The sequence below is a fragment of the Nematolebias whitei genome, chromosome 7 (genome assembly GCF_014905685.2).
Source record: "Nematolebias whitei isolate Nwh7 chromosome 7, NemWhi1, whole genome shotgun sequence".
Classification (NCBI taxonomy): Eukaryota; Metazoa; Chordata; class Actinopteri; order Cyprinodontiformes; family Rivulidae; genus Nematolebias; species Nematolebias whitei.
This window is the reverse complement of record NC_056504.1, coordinates 37,112,281-37,135,452: the sequence shown is the minus strand read 5'-3', so window position 1 is coordinate 37,135,452 and position 23,172 is coordinate 37,112,281. Positions and strand designations below refer to the sequence as shown.

The window sequence follows — 23,172 nt, the reverse complement described above, 5'->3', positions numbered from 1 at the left end:
CCCAGCTTTGATTGACTGGTCGTTTGTGAAAACAGGTTCTGGTGGACATGGTGGACCGAGTTGGAAAAATAAATGTTGATGGAAAGATTAAAGATTTGTACTTCGAACTGAACAAGTGGTCGTTTGAGAGTGAGTACTGCCATCCTGTTTTGTTCTAAATATCAAGTTTGGCCAAGAAAGTAGTAAAAATGTATATATATTTTTTTTTTTTTTTGTAGTTTTGTTTTGGTCTAATATTTTGTGTGCTTTGATTAAAGAAAATCTACAACAATGAGAATAAAATCTGTTTTTCCTCTAAAATGACTATAAAAATCTTTAGTTTTGTCAGGTTTTTATTTTGCAGTCGTGCTCTGTGGTTGTTTGCGACCTCAAAAAGCACATGCTTGACTCCAAAATTCAAAAAAAGCTCAAACATGATCTAAATCCTTGTTTCGTTTTGTCTCTCAGCCATTTGTCTCGTGCTGTATGGCAAGAGATTTGGTCTGCTGCAGGAGGAAGTCAACGAGGAAGCCATGAACTTCATCACAGCTGTGAAAACGGTGAGCATCAGTCTTCTTCCATGGCAACAAGAGTTTTGCATTTTGTAATGATGCTTGTGACGACCGGTGAGACATGGAGGCTGATTTTTCTTCTGGGGAGCTCAGCTGAAGATGTTCAGTAATAAATAAATATTGAAGCAATGATCTGAATCTGTGATGAGCGGGCACTCCTATGAGGATTGAATTTGAGGCTTTCAGTGAAAGTGACAATATTTCTAACTGCTGCATCTTTGTGATCATCTTGGTTTGCTTTCTGCAGATGATGAGCAAATTTGGTAGGATGATGGTCACACCAGTGGAGCTCCACAAGTACTTCAACACCAAAACATGGCAAGACCACACCGCAGCATGGGATCGCATTTTCAGCATAGGTACAAACACAAAACACTTCCTTGTGCTTTGCGTCACGAATACGTCCGCACAGCCCCTACTCATTTCACTCCGGTACTGTTTTTGCTCTACTCTTCCATGACGTGCAAATCAGCTTGAGGTCACTTCCAGTCAGATGATAGATAGCAAAATAAGAGCATGGGCGGAGAGTTCGATTTGAACCGGCTGCCTTCTTGTTTTGTGGACTTGGCACTCGGGGTAAATAATGATTCGGAGTTGTAGTAAACTGCCTGACCTGAGGTGGAGAAATATGCTGAAGATTTCTAGTAGCAGGAGGAGCCAAAGGCGCTGAGGAAGAGGATGCTGAATACTCAAAAAGATGATCAAGCACTCGTTTTTGTTTTAGTGGCAATTTTTCACACAACAGAAATACTTGAAGCAAGACTATAACCAAAATCAACCAGGATGAGGACACGTGAAAACACTGACAATTCTTCTTTTAGTGCATATAATGCATGAATTATGCGGCCTGTTTCTTGAATGTGATTTAAATGCTTCTTATCTCTTCAGCTGTCTGATAAGACCAGTGAAGTAGGGAAACTGTGGAAGTATCACTTATGTTTTATGCTCTTATCATATTGAATAAACTATGAATAGCACTGAAAATAAAAGTAGAATTTTTTTTTTTACATTCCAATAAAGAATATTTAGATTCAAAGTACGCTTTTGACTTCAAATGATGTTAATCATTTTCGGTACGTGAGCTCAGAAAAGGTGGCACATGGCCACAATAATTATTCAGAAATTGCCTTTAGCATGCAACAGTTTCAGTCAGAGACTTCGAGCTCCAGTGCAGGATTTACTTTGATGCATCTCAAAAACTTGGCGTATGTATTTTTGCATCTCTCTATTCACCGTCCCAACAAAGTGGAACAGTGATTATGCGCTTCTGATGACTGAAAAGAACTGTTGGCTACTAGTGCCTGTGTAAACAGAGATACTGTATGCAAATCAGTCTGTTCACACATTGATTGTGCTGCCTTTCCTCAGCCAAAGTCTACATCGACAAGAAGCTGAAGAGGAACGGCGTCAGTGATCCTGATGATTTAATCGGCGAAATCCTGCACCAGAGCTCCCTCTCAAAAAAAGAGTTGTACGCAGCAATCACCGAGCTGCAGATCGGAGGAGTTGAGACTGTGAGTATCAGTTTGCATTGATATGTAATTACTAATATTAGTCAAGTCATGTTTGTTTTTGTTTTTTTTTATGTTTTTATGTTGTCCATATAAAACCCAAGCGAAAAGTCATTCTCATATTTTTCGGCTCATGTTTGCATTTGTCTCACATAAGCTTTAATTAGGGCTTTTACTTTCCCTAACCCTGGCAAGTTTTCCCCTAGTTTGAAAATAAACTAATATTTATGAAATATCGAAAGACGTTATTACATTGTATTTAACTCTAGAGTAAATAGTAATGTGCAGATTTATGAACTGGGAAACGTAGACCATCGGCCACAACAAGAGCCCATCTCCAAGAATAGAAAAGAATGCAAAAACAAGTGATGTCATCCACTTAACGTTTTATTCACCCATCTTTCCACCACTACAACCACTTAGTGTTATTTGGCTAAGTGTAAATTTAAGATGAGATCAAATATAACTCTGTCCAAACATAAGAAAAACTAACCGGGAAGTAAGCTTGTTTAAATATTTGTGTGTTTTTAGGCACAGTTAGTTTGAAAATGTCATTTGACAGCTAATATTTTCTATTTTGACTTTATGCTAAGTTGGGTTTTGCGTATCCATTCACAAAAGCAACAAAAAAAAGCATATTGGAATTGTCCTTTCAACTTTTTTTTTTTTATGTATTTATCCTACACGTTTCTGTTTTCAATTTAAAACCACGAGTTGCGTAGTGTTCCACTTTACTTTTACGAACATTGGTGTTTTCCCTTTCACTTATTTATTTGGTCACGCGTTCAATGACAAAAACAGCTGTTACTGTACTTCAAAAGTGGGACGTAAATATGGTGTGCATGTAACCAAGGAGCCATCGAGGAAGCCCAAACATTCCTCAGCTCCTCTCAGGACCCCCCTGAGGAATGCACTTGGAGTAGCTGCCTTAGTGACGTCACCTGCTTATGTTTTTTTTTTTTTTTTTTCTGCCTTGCTGTGTGTGTGTACAGACCGCCAACAGCATGCTGTGGGTTATTTTCAACCTGTCACGTAACCCCGCTGCTCAGAAGAAGCTGCTGCAGGAAATCAAAGAGGTGGTACCTTCGGGCCAGGACCCCTGTGGAGAGCACATCAAGAACATGCCCTACCTTAAGGCCTGCCTCAAGGAGTCTATGAGGTACAATACAACACTGTTATGAAAGTTATGAGCACGGGTGAAATGACCAAACACGGTCCAGATGTACATTGTTGCTTCACGTGAACCTCTCTGCTGGAAATGATGCAACACTAAGTGTTGGAGTAAAGGAAGCAGAAACATTCTTTAGCGCCTTGAATGCATAAATTACGCCCTAAAACAACTTTTCTATTACCAATGTGCTGGTCAGATCAATTGAAAAATGGTAGCAGCTTTAAATGAGACTGACATATCAGTGTTGAGCCAAACTCATCATAAATCCCCACCATCACATAAATTAAGAGGAAGAAATACACGACTGCCTGAAAAATAAGCTTCACTCCATGTGATCCATAAAATAGTTTCCTTGCCTTCGTCTCGTATAGTCTCTCCCAACTTTTTGTGCAGTCACCCGAGCTGTAACGAATGCCAAAGCAAACATCACAACAGGGGATGCAATTGACCTCTGACTGAAGATTATCTCGCCTGTGCATGTCTGGATCCTGTTAAACAGCTTAGACACCTTTGATACGCTGCGAGACCTGTTCTCATGTGTGTTTGTTGTTGTTTGTAACTCGTGCAGGTTGTCACCGTCGGTTCCATTCACCTGCAGAACTCTGGACAAAGACACTGTGTTGGGAGATTATACCATTCCCAAAGGGGTAAGTGGCTTACTTCTCGGTACACCGACATTAGGAGATTAGGTTTTTGTGTAAATTTACATTTAACTGATGTCTGAAACGTGCTGCAAAGTCCTGCTCAGACACTGTGCTGTATCCAAATGTGGCAACACTAATGGCATGAGCCAGACCAGGAAAGGTCTTTACTGGACTTTAGACTCATAAACTACAGTGTTCTTAACATTATGGCAATACTGCTTCTAAAACAAACAACTTTTTCTTTTACAGACGGTGCTGATGATCAACAGCCACGTACTGGGGTCTAATGAGGAGTATTTTGATGATGGCAAACATTTCAGACCTGAGCGCTGGCTGCGGGAGAACAACACCATCAATCCTTTCGCCCACGTTCCGTTTGGCATCGGGAAGAGGATGTGCATTGGCCGACGGCTGGCAGAGCTGCAGCTGCAGCTGGCCATGTGCTGGGTACAATTGCCACAAATCACATAAAACCAGGAGTGGTTAGTTTATTTTGACTTTAAAGCATCATATGAAACTCATTTTTATTTTTTCTTTCTTGCAGTTGGTCAGAGACTACGAAATTGTAGCAACCGATAACGAACCGCTTGACGTGATTCATTCAGGGCTTTTGGTCCCCAAAAGAGAACTGCCAGTTGCTTTCATCAAAAGATAAAGTAAGAAGATAGATTATTTATTATTTATTTATTTGGGGGGGGGATGGGAGGGTTTGCCTGAATCGGCAAAAAATGTGTTTTAATATAGTTTTGTGTATGTGTGTGTGGTAATGATGAAGCATATCAGAGTAGTCGGTTGGCTTAGCCATACGTAATTACTAGAAGTCATTTGAAAATGTTTCATCCTTACATTGAAAATATTAAAACAAAATAAAATAAAATAAAATAGTCACCAGTTCTGAAACTTGAAGACTTAAGATGCAATACCACTAAAAACCACTAGATGGGGGTAAAAACGTGCCTGTTTGTTTGTGGCCCTACTGTCTAAATATACAAATGAATATGGCAAGTTGAGTCTTCAAAAAGTCAGTAAAACAAAAGTTGTTTATGATTTTTATTTTGCAAGACATAAGCAATACATGATAGGTTGGTTAATGAGGTGCTGGTAGACAAGTTTAGTACTTTCCTTGTTTAGTTTATCATGTAATGAAAGGGACAACTTTGAGTCATAGTCAAATATTTCTAAAACATCCCATTTTCTCGTACTGTATTGTATTTCTATCCATTATGAGATAATCCACATGAGCTCTGTGCTTAAACTTGATTTGTTTTTGTTCTTTCCCTTTAAGGCTTGATGTTCAAAACTTGTGGACATGGAGACAGAATACATCTGTTGCCATGGTCCCAGCTGTCCAGTGACTCCCTGAATTGCTGCTCTGTACATAAAAAAGACTGAAATAATTATAACTGTGCCATAAATACCTCACTTATTTAAAACTAATATGTATACATGTCCATGCCTGAACAAATAACCCAGTTGTAATGTACAAATTGAATGTTGTACCAAGGCAGCTGTACTAAAATCTGTAAAATGTCATGTAGATTTGAATGTTGATTGTGTTTATATTATTACTTGTTTATTAACTTGTGTAAATAAGTGGGTCTAGCAAAATGTGTGTATTTTTTTCATTGTATATATAAAGTTTTAATATAACTGTATTGTAACAATGTATTGTGAAGAAAATATTTTATCCACTTAAATAAATAAATAAATGTGTAACAGCTTAATCACCGTGTATTTCCTGAACTGTTTATTTGAACCTTTTATTTCATTGAGCACAGAAAATAGACTTTTACTTTACTTTTGGTAGAAGTATGTTAGAAATGCAGCTGCCAGGTAAAAGATACTGGTAGGCCAAAGAGGAGATACGGGTGCAGTTAGAGATGACATGGAGGTAGTTGGAGTGAGGACAGAGGATGCAGAGGACAGAGATATGGAGGATAACCAACTGTGGTGAGCCCTGAAGAGGGAACAGCCAAAACATGAAGATGGACTTCATTTGCACACATTGTCTTCATCATTAAGTAAACATGTGGTATATTGTAGTGTAAATGCTACATACATGGCAACACGGTGGCACAGTTGGTAGAACTGCTGGCTCTCAGCGAGCAGGTCGCCAGATCAAATCCCAGCTGGGGGCCATTCTGTGTGGAGTTTGCATGTTCTCGCCATGCATGCGTGTGTTTTCTCTGCATATTCCAGTTTCTGCACAGACTAAAAAAAACATTCATGTTAGGCTGATCGGTAACTCTAAATTTTCCCTAGGTGTGAGTGAGAGAGTGAATGGTTGTCTCGTTTGTCTCTATGTCCCTGTGATGGGACTGGAGACCTGTCCAAGGTGGCCACCTCCTCTTGTACGGTGATGGTGGATATGGGCACCAGTGACCTCTGTGACCTGAAAAGGAAGAAGCGGGTAAAGCTAATGAGTGGATGCTATAAATACATAGTTTTAGTGAAATGGGTTTTTTTTTCCTGTTTGCTCTTTTGGTGTGCATCCCCTATTTTTTATTCTAAAAATGTAGAAAATAAGCCCATCTTCCCATTGCCATATTCTTGCTTTGATCAACATAAAACAACTTAAACATGAATGATCCAAGTGTCTTCTTGTGTTTAACAGATTGCATTTTCAGTTATCCAAATTGATGGGTACCACTTTACAATAAGGCCCCTCTTATAGATGGCTAATTAATAGTTTATAGATGTTAATTCCTCTATAAATGCTTTATAATTGTTTATTATGCATTAATTAAGCGTGACAGAGAGGCAAAACTGACCCGTTTCTTGCGAAATAGTGAACCAAATCTGTTCACATCTATTTCATCTAGAGTTGTTACATTAAACATTTCAGACTACCGTGTAAACACAAGCATTTGTAAACCTATTTCTTTAGGATATAATATTAGTTGTACGTATTATTCAGTGATAAAGTGAATGGAATGTACTTATATTGCGCCTTTCTATCATCGAGAAAGAAAATACACTACAATCTGTGCCCTCATTTACTTGTTCATACAGCACTCTACTAGATCTATACAAAAACTAATTAGAGCTTTATCACATTCATAGACCGATGGGACACACATCGGAGGCAGTGAGGGGTTCAGTGTCTTGCCCAGGGACACTTCAACATGTGACTACAGTTGGAATCAAACCCACAACTCTTGCATTGAAGGGCGACTGCTATAACCACTCAGCCACAGCTGCCACAAGTACAATATTAAATACTAAAAAATAGGTTTACAAATGCTTATTGTGCTTACAAGGTAGTAACTTAGTCTGAAATGTTTAATAAAACAACTCTAAATGAAATATATAAGTGAACAGATGTGGCTCACTATTTGGCCCAAAACTGGTCAGTTTTGTCTCTCTGTCACCCTTAATGCAGAATAAGCAGTTATTGATGATTTATAAAGTGTTTATAGAGGAATTACTAACTTAGCTATAAACTATTTATTAACCACCAAGGGGAGCCTTATTGTAAAGTGGTACCAATTGTTGCCAGTACGCCTGTGAAGGAGACAAATGCTAAATTAATTCATCCACATACTGATAAGAAATCTGTGAGGACTCCAACCAGTTTTCTAGAACCGAACCCCAAAAATACCTGTTTAAAAATTAGGGCAGATAATTAAATCCACTATTATAGCAATGAGTTTGTAAAATGACTTGAGGTTTAATGTTCCCTTTAACCTAAATAAAGTTTTCCTAAACATGTTGACCACACTGCAAACTGAAACAAAGTTTTTTTTTTGTGTTTCCATGTTTATTTTTTCGAGCCAGAACTTCTTGCTGTTTATGAATTTCACTCTGTCTTAAACCTTTCAGTTCTTGGTCGGTCTAACTGAACTCGCCTGATCCTGAAATCTCATAAACACGTTACACAACCTCCTGTTACTGTACTCGGGAGTTAACGTGTGTGTTAAGAAAGTGGGCTGTTAGTTCAGGAGCATAAACATCTTGGTTATTAGGTCTGACAAGTACAAGTAAATGCTAAAAACAACAAAACAAAAGCAAATCGTAACAAAGGGTGAAGAATGCAGATAAGCTTTGGATTTTACAGGTTAAGTACTCAAATACTGTCAAGAATTAAAAAGTAAAAAAAACAAGTGCATTCAAGTGAAGCACACCGACACGGGAGGGTCGGTTCAATAAGAAAACACTGAAGGAGGAAAACATTTATTTAAACCTTTTTATTATTATTTTTTTAACCAATATGTTTTTGCTTTGTGGTACATTTCTATATGAAGCAAGATAAAAAATAAAAATATACCCTACAGCTCGTTATTTAACTTTTAATTTGTCTAAACTTGGGGTGTTTTTTTTTTTTTTATTGAATCAGTAATTTTTTCTGTGAATATTATGCACAAACCTACAAAGAAAAGTGAATGACTCATAGTCACAGCCTATAGATGTGTTAAAATTGTGTTTTTTTTTATTATTTGTCTTGTTTTCTCCTTTAACACACCTGCATTCATTACCAAATCATCAAACCTGGCATTTTTAATGGCTTCTTTAGATATATGGGATTTTTCCCACCAGATTTTGTTTAAAGAACTTTGTGTTTCAAACAAATAAACCCTTTAAAATATTTCACAAACAATTTTAAATAAAAAGGTAATTACATTAATGTGAAAGCACTACATCATATTCAAATTGCTTGGCTTAAAGCATTGATACTGTGTATGTTTGATAACGTTACCAAAAGATAAATTATCTTTTATTATGACTCAGTGGTCAATTTTAATCTATAGAACGTGACGTTCTTAAAAACACATTTAAACACCCGTGTTCTTGGAATAGATTATCTTATAGTTATTTATAAATGAAGTGAAACACTAGTTCTCACCTCAGTGGAACTGAGTGGACTCACTTGACCTGCATGTGCTGTTCTTACGTGACCCCGAGTGGTTAAACAACTGCCAAGTTCAACGGGCCTTCGATGAAACAAGGACTGATAAAAGAGAAAAACATTTACAATGGAACGAGTACTGATGATGGACGTTTATCATGTTTACTAGTATGCAACCCTAAATAAGAAAAAACATGGATGGTACAAAAAATACTAACAATACAGCATTTCTCACACGTACTTTGTGTGTATATGGTGTGTGATACATACATGATCTTTAAATGTGCATGTATGGGGAATAAAGTCCATCTGACAGGAGAATCCTTACATACTATTGTGTTTATATGAGCTGCTGGTGGCTGAAAGCTGGGGCACTGCTGAACTGTCGGAGCAAACAGGTGCCTGGCTTTAGCTTTCGGCTCTTTATGAAAAGAAATTCCTCCAGAGTCCTCAAATCCTTTAATCGTGTTATGCAGTGTTTGAACTTTTCTTTGAACATTAGAATGTTTTTTAACTTTTTTTTCATTGTTTTTCTCGTGAATTTGTTAATGAACTAAACAACTTTTGTCCAGTTTTGCTCCTCGAACACTCTTGTTGATAATACTTCTGTACCAATTTTTGATTATATTCACCATTTAAAAAAATAAAGAAAAAAAACTAATGACTTTTGTTTCTCTTATTACCTTAACTGTATGCATGACAACTATTTTATAGTGGCTTGATGAGACAAAACATCAAATATTTAGGTGTTTATTGTTTGCAAAGAAATACAATAAATTCACACAATCACTATATTTCTACGTATATATATTTTTCAAATGCAACCTCTTTTAAAAATACTATTCTCGTTGCAAACTTTATAAATTTATTAGGACATGGTTTACATAACTTCAAACCAGCCACTAGGGAGCACAAGTCAATGGATTTGTTGTGCCGTTCCCAAGCCTGGGTAAATGGTGAGGGTTGTGTCAGGAAGTGCATCTGATGTAAAATATTTTTGCCACAACTAATATGTAAGTTCATCTAAGCGACACTATACCAGATCGGTCGAAGTCTGGGTCAACAACGACTACCACCAGGGTTGTTGACAAACAGGGTGTCGGTGGATATTTTTCTGATGTTAGTCGAAATCTACAAGGAGGAAAACGTATCAGGAGACGGAGGGATAAGAGAAAAGTCATGAATGTAGGATTGAGGGTGGCAACTCTAAATGTGGGGACAATGACAGGCAATGGTAGAGAGCTGGCTGGCATGATGCAGAGAAGGAAGGTAATTAGTTTATGTTTTCAAAAGACCAAGTGGAAGGGCAGCAAGGCTTGCAGCATTGGAGAAGGGTTCAGACTGTTTTACCATGGTGTGGATAGAAAGAGAAATGGAGTAGGGGTTGTCCTGAAGGAGAAGTTGACAAACAATGCAGTAGAGGAGACATGAGTGTCAGATAGGGTGATGTGTCTGAAGGTAGAAGTAGGTCTGATGCTAAATATTGACAGTGATTACACTCCACAGGTTGGGTGTCGTGTAGAGGAGAAAGATCATTTTTTGATGAATCTGGATGAGGTGATAGAGAATATTCCCAGGGAGGAGAGAGTGATGATCGGAGCAGACCTGAATGGACATGTTGGTGAAGGAAACAGAGGGGATGAGGAAGTGATGGGTAGGTTTGGTGTCAAGGAAAAAAAAAATCTCAATTTGTACGCATCCTTTATGATTGTCTATTGTTGACTTTGTTGTCCACTGTTGTCATCACTGTTTGTTAAAATCATCTCTCTCTTGTAAATGGGTTAGCTAAATGGGATTAACCAGTATAAATAAAGGTTGAACGAACCTCTTCTACTTGCCTTTTTCTCTCTTTCATTATATTGTCTAACATTAGGGCAATATAGAAATGCCCTAATGTTAAATGTTGTTATTAGTGCACAAGATAATGAAAAAAAGATGAATTGTGTTTTCAACACTTTATGGCAAACAGTTTTAAGAAATTTAAATTAAAGATCAAACTGTATGTGAATAAGTCAAATTACTACAGTGGCCTAGAAGGGACAAAACACACACTCAGCCACTTAAAATGAACATATTTGTCTAGTGTGCAGTGTAAGACACTAGGTGTCACTATGTCACATTCAACATGACCTTTAACTAATAGTCTTCTATTTGGTTAGTCTTCTGTTTAATTAAAGAAAAACTGTTGAATTTGAAAGGACTGTGCATTATTTTGGGAATTAACATATCAGGGATTTTGCAAGTATTGTCACCAACTGCGCATGTGCAGGCAATGTAAACAGCATGTTTAATTGTTTTGTATTTTGATGATTTAGATATTTTTATTTGAGCAAAAAAGAAATCGCTGCTACATATTGTTTAAAAGTCACATATTTTCTTTTTTTTTTCTTTTTTTTTTTTAACAAAAATATGTTGTAAAAAGAGAAATCACTTGTTTTGTCAGGATTTATTTTTAAAGTGGGAAAGTAATTCTTCCAGAATATCCTGATGCATGTTCAATAATCCAGGTAGAAAAAAAAAAAAAAGTTAAATCAGGTCCTCTGGATGGATTAAAAAATAAGTAAGTAAACAAAATAAAATTGTAGAGCACTGGGCTGTGCAACATGCTGCACAACAGCTCAGTGGTTAATGCTGTTCCCTCACAGCTAGAACATCCTGGGTTCAATCCCCAGTTGGACCTGGGGCCCTTCTGTGTGGAGTTTGCATGTTCATGTTCCCTGCTTGCATGGGTTTTCTCCGCGTATTCCAGCCTCCTTAACCAAAAACATGCATGTTAGGCTGCTTCAGGCCCAGGCCTCCCTTGCAAAAGAGATCTGTGAATTAAATGGGATTTGCATGGTTAAATAAAGGTTGACAAACAAACAAATTTTTAATGCATCCAAAGGACCTGACTTAATTTTTTAGATTATTCCAGAATACTGAATAAATATTATTTAACAAGCATTAATTTTTTTTGACGTGTAGACTGTGTTAATTCAGGTCCTGTATACATTCTAGAATATAATGCTAATTTAAATACGTAAGACAGTGCATTTATGTTTTTTACTTGCTAATGATGGTCGTTAAATTTGTTTTAAAGTAATTAAATCAACCAATCATTGCAGCGGTGAAATGCTGCCACCTAGTGGCCCAAAGCTGCAAGCATTAAACATTAAATTTCAAAGCTGGTTAGTTTTATTCAAATGAAATCAACTTTCTCCAACTGCAGGAAGCCACTCACCGTTCACTGTTTTAAACGCCATTTTTATAAAACAAACGTTTTCTTTATTTGTGTATATGAAGAAGTACCAGCCAGCTGAGCACACAGGAAGAGATCAGGCCTGTTTGCATGAGCGCAGACACACACATACGCGCGCGCAAACAGGTAGGTCGGCACTTTCATCCTCCTGCCCGCTGACAGGAAGCGCGCGCCTCTTTCTCTCTAGTTGCTTCATTGAAGCCGCAGCTTGAGTTTCTGTTCGACTTTTTTCCGCAGCTGTGACTCGGATCCTTTCGTTTTGTGTCGTTCTTTGACAAAGCGCGCGAGTTTGAAAGATTTCAGGACATACTTTCGTCGGTTGGACATCGCAAGTGTCACTGAGGGAGACGGAGAGATGAGTTCTGGAGGTCTGGGGCTCACCGGTGAGCTGGGGGGCGACATAAGCCAGCAGGAGTTGGACTTCACGGACCTGTTCTTAGACCCAGGTGTGTGCGCGCACTCAAACGCATCATCATGTTTTATGTGAATAACGTAACCTTTAATTGTTCTTATGTACATGCGTTACTGTTTAAATTATTATAATTTTAAAATAGTCACTATGCTCCTCTGTATCAGTTTAGAGTGAAAGATGAAATGTTTTGCTGACTGGACGTTTGTTTTATTGTTTTGAGTGAAGTTTTTTTTCAAGACTCGTTTTAAATAAAAAAAAAAAAAAACATTTTGATTTAGGATGCATAAATTGGGAAATGTTTTTTTTTTAACATAACATACATCAGTTATTATCATAAATCCTGTATTCTCGTATATCTCAGACGTGGTGAATACATAAACCTTATTCTGATTCTTTTACATCAGTGGGATGTGAAAGAAACATGCGTTTTCACATATTATGGATGTTTCACTAAGAGAAATATTTTAAAATAATTTCTCAATTCTTATTTTGCTAATAGATGATCCAGGTGCCCTTTTCCCCGGCGACAGTCAGCCTCCTCTGCTGGTGGTTGATCATCGCTCTGCTTACATCTCCACCCCAGGCCAGCCAGCATCCAGCCAAGACTCACTGGTTCAAACCACAGAGACAACAGGAGCCGTGTTCGACTGCCATGTGCTGACAGCAGGAGCGAGCAACATACCTGCTCCCAGCCCCAGGATTGAGATCACTCCATCAGGTGATTCTTTTAGCTCTCGGACTCTGGACCCGAGCCCCGGCTCCAAAGCTCTAGGAGCCTACAGGGAGTGTGTCAGCCCTGCCAGCAGTAACTCTTCCACAGGCTGGCCAGCCGAGGCCTGCTCTCCTCTGACCTCACCGTGCGTCTCACCACCAAATGGAGGGAACTACGGCATCTCCTTGCCTGCGTTGGACCTGTGCCCAGGCCTGCAGAGCATCCACACTTCTTCCGCCCACTCCTCTCCAGGACCCTCGCCTCAGAACAGCATCACAGACGAGACCTACCTCCAGCCTCATCACCATCGCTCCACCTCACCACTTCCCCATCAGCGTTCCCGCTCCACGTCACCACAGGGAAAGCGCTCTCTTGACCAGGTCCACTCCTGTCAGGGGGGAACACCTGTCAAGCAGCGCTCCCGGAGCCCCAGCCCCATTCCATCACCCCAGGAGCATCTACAGTCTTACAGCCTTCACCAATACCAGACCCAAGCAGGGTTTCAGCCCCAAACTCAGACGGCACAACCAGGTCTGGCGGAGATGCTGAGCGGCCTCAGTTCCAACCTTCCCAGTACAGTCCTCCCAGCAGTGGTGAGAGGCACACATGCTCAGGCCCAGAGGCAGGACTGTGCATATGGAGATGGTTATGACTGGGCTATTGAGCATGAGAGGTTGAACAGGTCTGGACCGGAGGTCAAATCTGAGACATTTTACATGGTCCCACCTGTGTGGCCTCCCACTCAACCTGTTCATCTCGCTGGAAGGCCCACATTCAGGTGATTTGTTGTTTTATTTCCTCGCTTATAATATCACATTACTGCACATAAATGTCCTACAGTGCAAGATTTTAAAAATATATATAATAATAATAATCTTGTTTAATTTAATTTCTATTTCCACTTCTCTGCCCCAGTGGTCTCTCCGTGGCTCCACTTCCCTCCTTGGAGTGGACATTGCCCAGTCAGTGCGGCCAGTATGAGCTACTGATCCAGCAACAGCCCAGATCCCATCACAGAGCTCACTACGAGACCGAGGGCAGCCGAGGAGCGGTGAAGACACCTAATGGAGGGCATCCAGAAGTCCAGGTGTGTCGAAACATACATAAATACAAGATAAGGGGGAAAAAAAACGTTAAAGGTTTACAAAAAAAAGCAAAAAGGAGAGCATGAGATAATAAATGGGGAGTGATATTTCCTGGTTGATGTTGTGGTGATGTAGCAGCCATGCAAATGAAACAAGAGCGTCATGCTTTAACAGTGTCTTCACAAAGTCACAACTCCCTCTGTTGTCATGATTAGACCATTTGTTCTAATCTGCTATAATGAATACAGTGGTGCACATTAAGAACGATAACCTAACTTATAAATAATAACAAATGGTCATGTTTTCTTACTGCCGTACTGAGTTAAAAATAAACCTCGCTGTTGCTTTTTATTACACTGCTGCACAAATGCCATGAAATATGCAAATCAGTGTTCTTGCTCTGCTGGTTTGATGAGTGGTGAAAGCATCACCTCAGCAATTGACTGGGCTTGGAATGAAGTTTTCGAAAACAGTCCTACGGAGTGAAAACATGCATTTAAAGAGTGTTGTTGCCTTCAACAGCTTCTTGGGTACCACGGCACAGCTCCACTGGGGCTGCAGGTCTTCATTGGGACGGCAGACGAGAGGATCCTGAAACCCCACGCCTTCTACCAAGTCCATCGCATCACGGGGAAGACCGTCACCACACCCAGTGTGGAGAGGATGGTCAATGGGACGAAAGTGTTGGAGATCCCTCTGGAGCCAAAGAACCACATGAGAGTGGTGTGAGTAAAACCAAAAAATGTCACACATACATCTGAAATGCTCAGAAAATGTTCCCACACACCTGTTTGTCATCTGTGACCTCGTTTTTATAAGGCAAGTCTGCAAACACGCAGTTTTTGCAACAGATATTGGGAACCTGCGAGGACCAACCTGCTTTCTTTTGATATATATATATATATATATTTTTTTTTTGTAAATTTAAACAGTTATATTTCTGAATTCAGCTGGGGGACCATAGCTTCTTATGAGGGCCTCAAAAATACGTAAGTTTCTTCAGTCCCAAAAGGCTGCAGTTACTGCTCATGGAAACATAACATGCGTCATTTCCTGTGTGTTGGAGAGTTGTTGTTTTTTTCCAAGAAATCTCTATCAGACTGTGTGTTTACAGCAGCAGAAACGTTTGATGAGTCACTTTAAGACCGTATCAAATAATTCATTTTTTGAGGCAAACCCTTTGACTAAAACAAAACTAGGTCAAAAACAGCTTAAATGTCCCCTGGGGGTAAATTGTTGCAATGGAAAACAAATTTAAAAGGTTAATTTCAATTCAATTTATTTATATAGCGCCAATTCACAACAAAGTTGTCTTAGGGCACTTTACAGAAACATTCACATATATGAAAACCCAGTTAGTAAAGTTCTCTATCTAAGGAATCCAGCAGACTCGTTGAATCTTCACTTCGTCACAGTTTCCCATCCTGAGCAAGCACAGTGACAACAGTGGAAAGGAAAAAACTCCCTTTTAAAAAGAAGAAACCTCCAGCAGAACCAGGCTCAGGACAAGCGGCCGTCTGCTTTGACCAGTTGGGTTTGAGAAGACAGGAAGGAGAGACAAACACACACTCCAGATAACTGTAGGTGCAGGTGCACTTGAAAGACAAAAAAAAACACATGTTAAGGATAGAAAATATAATTGCAAATACAAAACAGATTAATCAGAGTAAGTAAAGACAGTAACATAGTGAAGCAATGTGGTCAGTTTGTCCTCCAGCAGTCTAAGCCTATAGCAAGCCAACCCTAACTATAGGATTTAGTAAAAAGGAAAGTCTTGAGCCCAGTCTTAAAACTGAACGATGTGTCAGCCTCATGGACAGAAACTGGTATTTGGTTCCACAATAGAGGAGCCTGATAACTGAAAGCTTTGCCTCCCATTCTGCCTTTGGAAACTCTAGGAACCGCAAGTAAACCTGTAGTCTGGAAAAGGTGGCGCTAAAATATAATAAAACCCCTTTAAAAAATATTCACAAGAAAATAGCAAGGTAGCTAGCTATTGACAGAGTGAGACTCTGTGCGATCAGAAATAGTTTTCAAACAAAATGGGAAGAAAAACCTAATTTTGGACGTCTGAGCCCTTTTTTAATGGCTGTTTGTTTTTCGCCATTGCACAGGATTGACTCGGTTGGGATCTTGAAGCTGAGAAATGCAGACATTGAACTAAGGAATGGCGAGACGGACATTGGACGAAAAAACACGCGTGTCCGTTTGGTGTTTCGTGTCCACATTCCTGAGCCTGGAGGTCATCTCGTGTCACTTCAAGTGGCTTCTCATCCCATTGAATGCTGTAAGAAATGCTTTAATCATAAAGAGTTACGTTCTTTAAACAGGGTCATGTATAAGTGAAGGTGTCTTTGATGGTACTTCATTAGCATCACGTCTTGTTGACACCTAATGCTCTCACAATAAGCTTGCGTTTCACATTGCTGTAAAGCTACTGCTTTAATGAGGCTGTTTCAAGAAATCAAAGTCTTTGCTTCATTTATTTTTTATCATTTAAAAAAAATGGTCTGGCTCATGATCAAAAATGGAAAGGGTTTTTTTTGGTTGTGCACCACCTCCAAATTAAGCCTCATAAATTATGAATGATATGAATGCATAATTTTGTAGAGGCAAACTAAAACAAAAAATACTTTAATATCTATAATGCATATACTTTACCTACACAAAGGTTCTTCCAGTGCCAGAGAAATAAATACAATAACAGGATTGCTTCTCCTCTGTGGTTGCTGATACATCCGTGTTTTCATGTTTCCACAGCTCAGCGCTCGGCTCAGGAGCTGCCTGCAGTCGAGCGGCAGGACCTGGACCGATGTTCTGTACTTGGCGGTCAGCAAATGGTTCTAACTGGACAGAATTTCACATCGGACTCCAAGGTGATATTTTCAGAAAAGACACAAGGTGAGGATTGCCAAAAGTCATAAAAGTTTCCACCTATGTAAAGTCTGTTTACCTCATGGGGTCCCAAAGAGCTACAAGAAAATTTGGATATATATATTTGGATATATATTAACAAACAACAACAAAACAACTGCAATCTATGTCAAGGTCAAAGTTCTTGATTGTCATTCACAGCACATGTGGTACATGAGGTGGAATGAAATTGTGTACACAGGGTCCCAGTTACATCCAACAATAGCAAAAATATAAAGCATAAAAAGAAACCGTAAACAAGGATCTAATATATCAACAAAGATATACGCTAAACGAACGCCAAACGGCACGCTAAAAGATCTAAGGTATATGCTAGTCACTGATACTGCAAAACAATACACCGAACAAAGGTTGTAAGCTCAATCATCCACATATATAACAACAAAAAAGGTTCAATTGTGTCTTCGGGACCAGTTTCTTTAAGGGAGAAACGTTTCGTCCCCCATCCAGAGGACTTCCTCAGTCTACGGCCGGCCAACAAGATACATGGAACAGCAGCAGCATGAACATGAGCGTTTGAGGGTGGATGTGTATCTATCAATGTAAGAATGCAAAAAAAAAATTAACCTGCTGTTTGTCAAGTGGCTGTTATATATCATTTCTGCAGTCTTTGGTTTCTCTACATAAGAAATTAAATAGTCAAACTAAACTTGTTTACCCTTCAGCGCTCTTTTTGTCCACACTGCTAATTTACTCAATGATGACAGGACGGGAGTGGATTTTAATCAAATTTACAAATTTTGAATTCAATTTCAAAACGACTACTATTGAACAACTATTAGACTTTAAATGTCAATCTATAAATTTTACTCAAATTTGTAATTTTAACTTCTTTGCTGTTTCAAAGATGCATTCTGAGTGTGTTTTATGTTAATCTGTGATCTTTATGTGGTCAAATTTAGATTTTAAATTGCTGCTGTGGTTAAAATAGGCTATTAATAATTAGCGGCTTTTCGATTTCTATCTGAAAAGCACCCCCCAAGACCTCTCGTAGATTTTATTTTACATTATTTGCATATCGCTTGGGAAACATCAATAAGTGACGCATATCTTCCTGCAGCCCCCCACTTTCAGCTTTGACAAAACATACCACAAATTTAAATTACAGTATTACATTTCTGCTGGAAGTGACAACGTTATTTCTAAATGTTTATTTCTAAATGGAAAATTCTCACCTTTATGGGGCTCTTTCTGCCCACACAACACAGTTCGGTTAGTTAGTTTGAGAGGACGGGTAGCTTTAGCTGGTAGCTTGTAAAGCCTCTCTGTTGCTCGGTGTGGGGTTATGTGCAAAAGGATGTGGTTTGAGAGATAAAGATTCAAAGCTAAAGCAGGAACTTTTTTTTTTCTTTCATTGCGTGGGCTGAACAAAGCAGTGGCAGGTGAAAACTGAGACGTGAGTGTAATGCTAAAACAGAAACAAAAAAGAAGCAACTGTTGTCCACTGTCTGTGAACAAATATGCTCACGTACTGTATAATCTGACTGATGCTGTGGGATTGCTTAGAAATCCAGCTTTTCATACTCAAAAAAAAACATTTAACGAGAGTATGTTTTGAGAAATGTTACATGAGTACAGTTAGCAGCCATTAGCCTAGCTTCACTTCAACATTAAACAAATATCAACTCTTTTATTCCCGCTTTTTTATTCATCAAAATTTTACCTTTAAAAAAAGACATGGATTGCTATATTACTACATTAGTTTTCCAATTTATATATATAAAAAAATAAAATAAAATGTCAGTGGTAACATTTTAACATTTTGCCATGTTTTTTACAGAGCTAAGTTTTTATTTGTGCTAGGCTACAAACTACTAGCTACAGCCACACCATTTTTGTCCCTCTCTGAAAACTGATTTAATGTGTTTACTGAACTTTTTTTTTATTTGTTTTGGGGTTTTTTTGCGGGGGGGACTATACTGAATCCATTCCATGTGCACTTTCTTCTTTTTGCTTTTAGAAGGTCAGCAAATCTGGGAGGTTGAGGCCACTGTGGACAGAGACAAAACCCAAACAGTAAGTCACATTCAACCTGTTGGTTCTGTAAGTTCACTTGTCCCATGTTTTTTTTTTTTTCCACCTTCACGTGTGTGTATTTATGTGTTTTCAACTTGTGACTTGTGTTAACTGTGTAAACTATGGCACCACTAGTCTCTTAACAGAAAGTCAAATTTGGTCAGTTTGCTGACACAGTCATTTAATTTTATTCTGACTTTTAATCTGTGGCAACATAAAGTCACCAAATTAATAGTCTTTTTTTAATTCTGTGCTGCTAGAATATGCTGTTTGTTGAAGTCCCTCCCTATCGAGTCCGAACCATTTGCCAACCGGCTAAAGTCAACTTCTACGTCATCAATGGGAAGAAGAAACGCAGTCAGCCTCAGCATTTTATCTACACTCCAGTGATAGGTGTGTATCTTAGTACTTCCTGTCCTCACATCACCGAGAAAACAGCTTTACCTTAATGTTTGAGCAATGGGAAGACTTGCCGAATGTCAGCCTTAAGCAGTGTAAGGCCTAAGGAATGGTCATTAATGTTGAATATTAAATATAGGCTAAAATAAACAGCATTCTTCATTTTATACCGAAGAATGCAGGAAATTGCAACAATTTAGACCAATTATATCTGCTAAAATTAAGAATTAGGTTTCAACCCCATAATATTTCAGCTAACATCTAGAAGCTTCTTGCTTCTAGTCAGTGACTTGTTGGCAGCAAACAACAGCAATAACACGAGTTCATTTTGAGTAAAAGTATCCTGTTAATTTCTCTCTATACCGGGGGAAATCCACTCTTGTTTTTACTTTTGTTTTAAAACACATACATGTAGGACTCACACACAATATACCTTTATACTCACACTAAACAAGAAATAATGTGTTTCTTTTTTTAATCTATTTTCCGATGGGCAGATTACCGTAAATAAAGATGGTGCACTGAAAGAACTAATCACCTTTTTTAGACTGCGCTCTCATAAAATTAGTAATATCTTGAAAGAGCTAGCCATGAAAATCTACCAGTTTACATGTATTCAGTGAAATAATTTAACACATTGGTATTATTTATACAACTAGTTTTGCTCTTTTTAATCGATTCATCACATATTTCACATTCTGTACTTGTTCATGCAAATTAGGAAAAAAGCAACAAGAGCATTTTACATAAACCTCATTTCTTAAATTGCCACTTTCAGACTAGCAACTTAAGATGAAATTAACCATGTGCTAAGGCCAGTATGACCAAGATATATGAGCCTTTTTTTTCATTTGCTGTCAATTAACTATAGGTAAAGTTATTATGAAGAGTATTAAGGTATAGGTACTAAAGCCATTACTGTATAACCATTTAACTTTGCAGTGTATGTAGACATAAGAGGGCAATTCAAGCAACCACCGTTTTACATTTTACCACACTTTTCATCAACTCTGTCTTTAGTTTCCCTTAGATGTTGCATAACCCAAATATTCACAAAACCCCATGTGGTTAATGTGTTATCACAGCTATAGTCTCTTAGTTATTCTATCATTGCTTTGATGATAGCAATATATTGTTTTCACTTTTTCTAAAGAGTTCAAAAATCTTTTTTTGTTTCCCCTTTAGCCATTAAAGCAGAGCCTGTGGATGAATATCAGTTGAATCTGTGCAGCCGTGCAGATAATCAGTCCCTATCTGGTATGTCAATGAAGTCCCTTTGCCATCAGCTGGAGCAGGAGCTCAACCCTCAAGCCTTGAATGTTTCACCAACACTGTACCATCCAACTACTGTAGACCCCCGAGGCCACATGTACGCCCCCGAATCGTTTGATGAGCCCCCCTATTACCAGTCCAGAGCTGGAGCTCTCATCAACAGCTCGATGATGTACCACCCTTCTAATCAGTTTTACAGCAACTCCAGCGCTGCCCTGCTGTCCCATTCTGCCCCAACGTCCTGCCAGTGTGTGAATGCCAAAACCATCATGGCCAAACTAGGTGAAGGTCCACAGGTTGGGGAATCTTTTGAGGCCTGTTTGTTGTCAAGACATCAAGCTTTTGTGCAGACATCTCTGCCTCTGGGAAGTTCGCCGCCTTCAAGATACGTCCACGTGAAGACAGGAAGTCGGATGGAGCCAAGTGGGCAGCCTCTCCACCAGACTGAACCCGTTAAAGGAAACCACGAGGATAAAGCTCCAGAGGGGATAACAGTCAAGCAAGAGAACCTCAGCTACACCTACCTGGAGGATGGTGAGCATTAAGCAATTCTTTTAATTACCGTATGCCTTCCAGACTCTCTTTCCATCTCCATGTCTGCTTAATCCATTTAAATGTCTTCATTTGTTGTTTTTGGTGAAACAGATATCCCCAAATTACTGCTGGAAAATAAATACACACTGGATTCTTCCCACTTACATACCGGTAGATTTATGTTGTTTATTTTCAGCATAAGATAAATTATCAGTTTTCACAAAACTGAAACTGAACAGTACTTTTCTCATTACCAAAAGGCAATCACAAACTGTTGGAAAGGTATACATGTATGAGAGTGAAGCATGTTGGACATTACTTTGATTGTATTCAAGTGTTTGTTGCCTGCCAACAAATTAGTTCCTGGCATTAGGGGTGGTTGTGGTCCAGCTGTAGAGCGGTCATCCTTCTTGTATCTTCCAGCTGGAAGACGATTGTTCTGATCGCAGCCATGAGAACAAATACGTACAGAAAAAGAAGTGGCATGTGTTCCAATGAGGCAACAACAAACTCCTTTTCTTTTTCCCAAATGTACTGTCTTCTTTTTTTACTGCACCCCACAATGATTATGTTCTCTCTGCTGTTTTTTTTTTTTTGTTATAAACAAATGACTATCAAAGCAGGTGGCATGGTGGAACAGAGGTTAGAGCTGTAGCCTCACAGCAAGAAGGTTATTAAATCACCTCCTGACCTGGAGCCTTTGTGTGCCCATGCTCTCCTTGTGCATGTGTGGAAAGGCCTGTTGTGATTAACAATAAATCAATTAATTGCATGATAAATGAAAATTATCAGCCTCATTTTCATTTATCGGCTTTATCGTTTCTTCATGTCTCTCTCTTTCTACTGAACACACCGGATGCCAAAAGGCTCAACTCCAGTGCTCTTCACTGACCCTTCCCTTTTTCTTTAAAATCTATTTTAACTGTCTAAAATCACGTTTTTGGATCGTTGAAAGCAGCTAAGCTGAGAAGCTAAGCTACGAGCTAAGCTAACAGGCTGACCTCGGGGAAAAAAAAACTCTGTCTTGTCGCGCTCCAAAATTCATGGTTGAAACCCGTGCCTTTGTGTAAAAAGTTGTTTTTCTCTGCAAAAAGAAGCTGAACACTTGTTTAATGTTTTTGTATTAAAAGCTTTGTGTGAAAAATGCTATGCTAAAGAGCTCAAACCACACCGAGCATCCGCCGTTTTGAGAACTGGGAAAAAAAAGGAACGAGAGGCAGCCCATGTCACGTCAAGGGGCCTCCCTCCCATTTTTCTTAAAGAGACGCGCTGCTCGCTCCCTCACTGTCCATCCTTCGGTTCAAACTGTCTTATGCTGCCATCCAGTTGTCAAAAAATATGCTACATGCAAAACAAATTGAACATTTCTTCTTAAACTTGCCAATAATTACTAATTATTGTCAAATTTCAAACACTATTATTGTTTAATCGCAATAATTTCTGAGACAATTAATCGCCCAGCAAAATGTGTTATCATGACAGGCCCATATGTGGTGTTTTCTTTGGGTACTCCAGTTTCCTCCCACTGAATAAATCCATGCAGGTTAGGCAGATTAGGGTAACTAGTAACTGTAAATGTGTCCATAGGTGTGAGGGACGGTGTGAATGGTCGTTGTTGTTTTTTGTTTTCTGCTGGAGATAAGCACCAGCTCCCATGCAGCCTGGAAAAAAGCTTGTTGGATGGATGGATGGATGGATGGATGGATGGATGGATGGATGGATGGATGGATGGATGGATGGATGGATGGATGGATGGATGGATGGATGGATGGATGGATGGATGGATGGATGGATGGATGGATGGATGGATGGATGGATGGATGGATGGATGGATGGATGGATGGATG

At 39.0% G+C, this 23,172-nt stretch overlaps 3 protein-coding genes across 4 annotated transcripts in view; 2 read left to right on the top strand and 1 right to left on the bottom strand.

Moving 5' to 3' along the window:
* LOC119411875 (1,25-dihydroxyvitamin D(3) 24-hydroxylase, mitochondrial) overlaps positions 1–5,591 on the top strand; it is a 6,601-nt gene extending 1,010 nt beyond the window's left edge. Inside the window, exons 4-12 of the mRNA XM_037678827.1 lie at positions 36–129; positions 448–539; positions 799–910; positions 1,920–2,065; positions 3,055–3,221; positions 3,802–3,880; positions 4,127–4,324; positions 4,422–4,533; positions 5,163–5,591. Of these exons, the coding sequence (XP_037534755.1) occupies positions 36–129; positions 448–539; positions 799–910; positions 1,920–2,065; positions 3,055–3,221; positions 3,802–3,880; positions 4,127–4,324; positions 4,422–4,532 (999 nt within the window). The 3' untranslated portion in view covers position 4,533; positions 5,163–5,591. The remainder of the gene's footprint in view (positions 1–35; positions 130–447; positions 540–798; positions 911–1,919; positions 2,066–3,054; positions 3,222–3,801; positions 3,881–4,126; positions 4,325–4,421; positions 4,534–5,162) is intronic.
* LOC119411874 (nuclear receptor coactivator 5) overlaps positions 1–23,172 on the bottom strand; it is a 615,997-nt gene that overhangs the window by 343,094 nt on the left and 249,731 nt on the right. The window lies entirely within an intron of this gene.
* The window catches only part of LOC119411871 (nuclear factor of activated T-cells, cytoplasmic 2-like), a 13,813-nt gene continuing 2,957 nt past the window's right edge, over positions 12,317–23,172 (top strand). The window contains exons 1-9 of the mRNA XM_037678820.1: positions 12,317–12,407; positions 12,873–13,863; positions 14,001–14,172; positions 14,693–14,895; positions 16,285–16,457; positions 16,931–17,071; positions 19,065–19,120; positions 19,381–19,513; positions 20,705–21,325. Coding sequence (XP_037534748.1) covers positions 12,317–12,407; positions 12,873–13,863; positions 14,001–14,172; positions 14,693–14,895; positions 16,285–16,457; positions 16,931–17,071; positions 19,065–19,120; positions 19,381–19,513; positions 20,705–21,325 — 2,581 coding nt within the window. The remainder of the gene's footprint in view (positions 12,408–12,872; positions 13,864–14,000; positions 14,173–14,692; positions 14,896–16,284; positions 16,458–16,930; positions 17,072–19,064; positions 19,121–19,380; positions 19,514–20,704; positions 21,326–23,172) is intronic.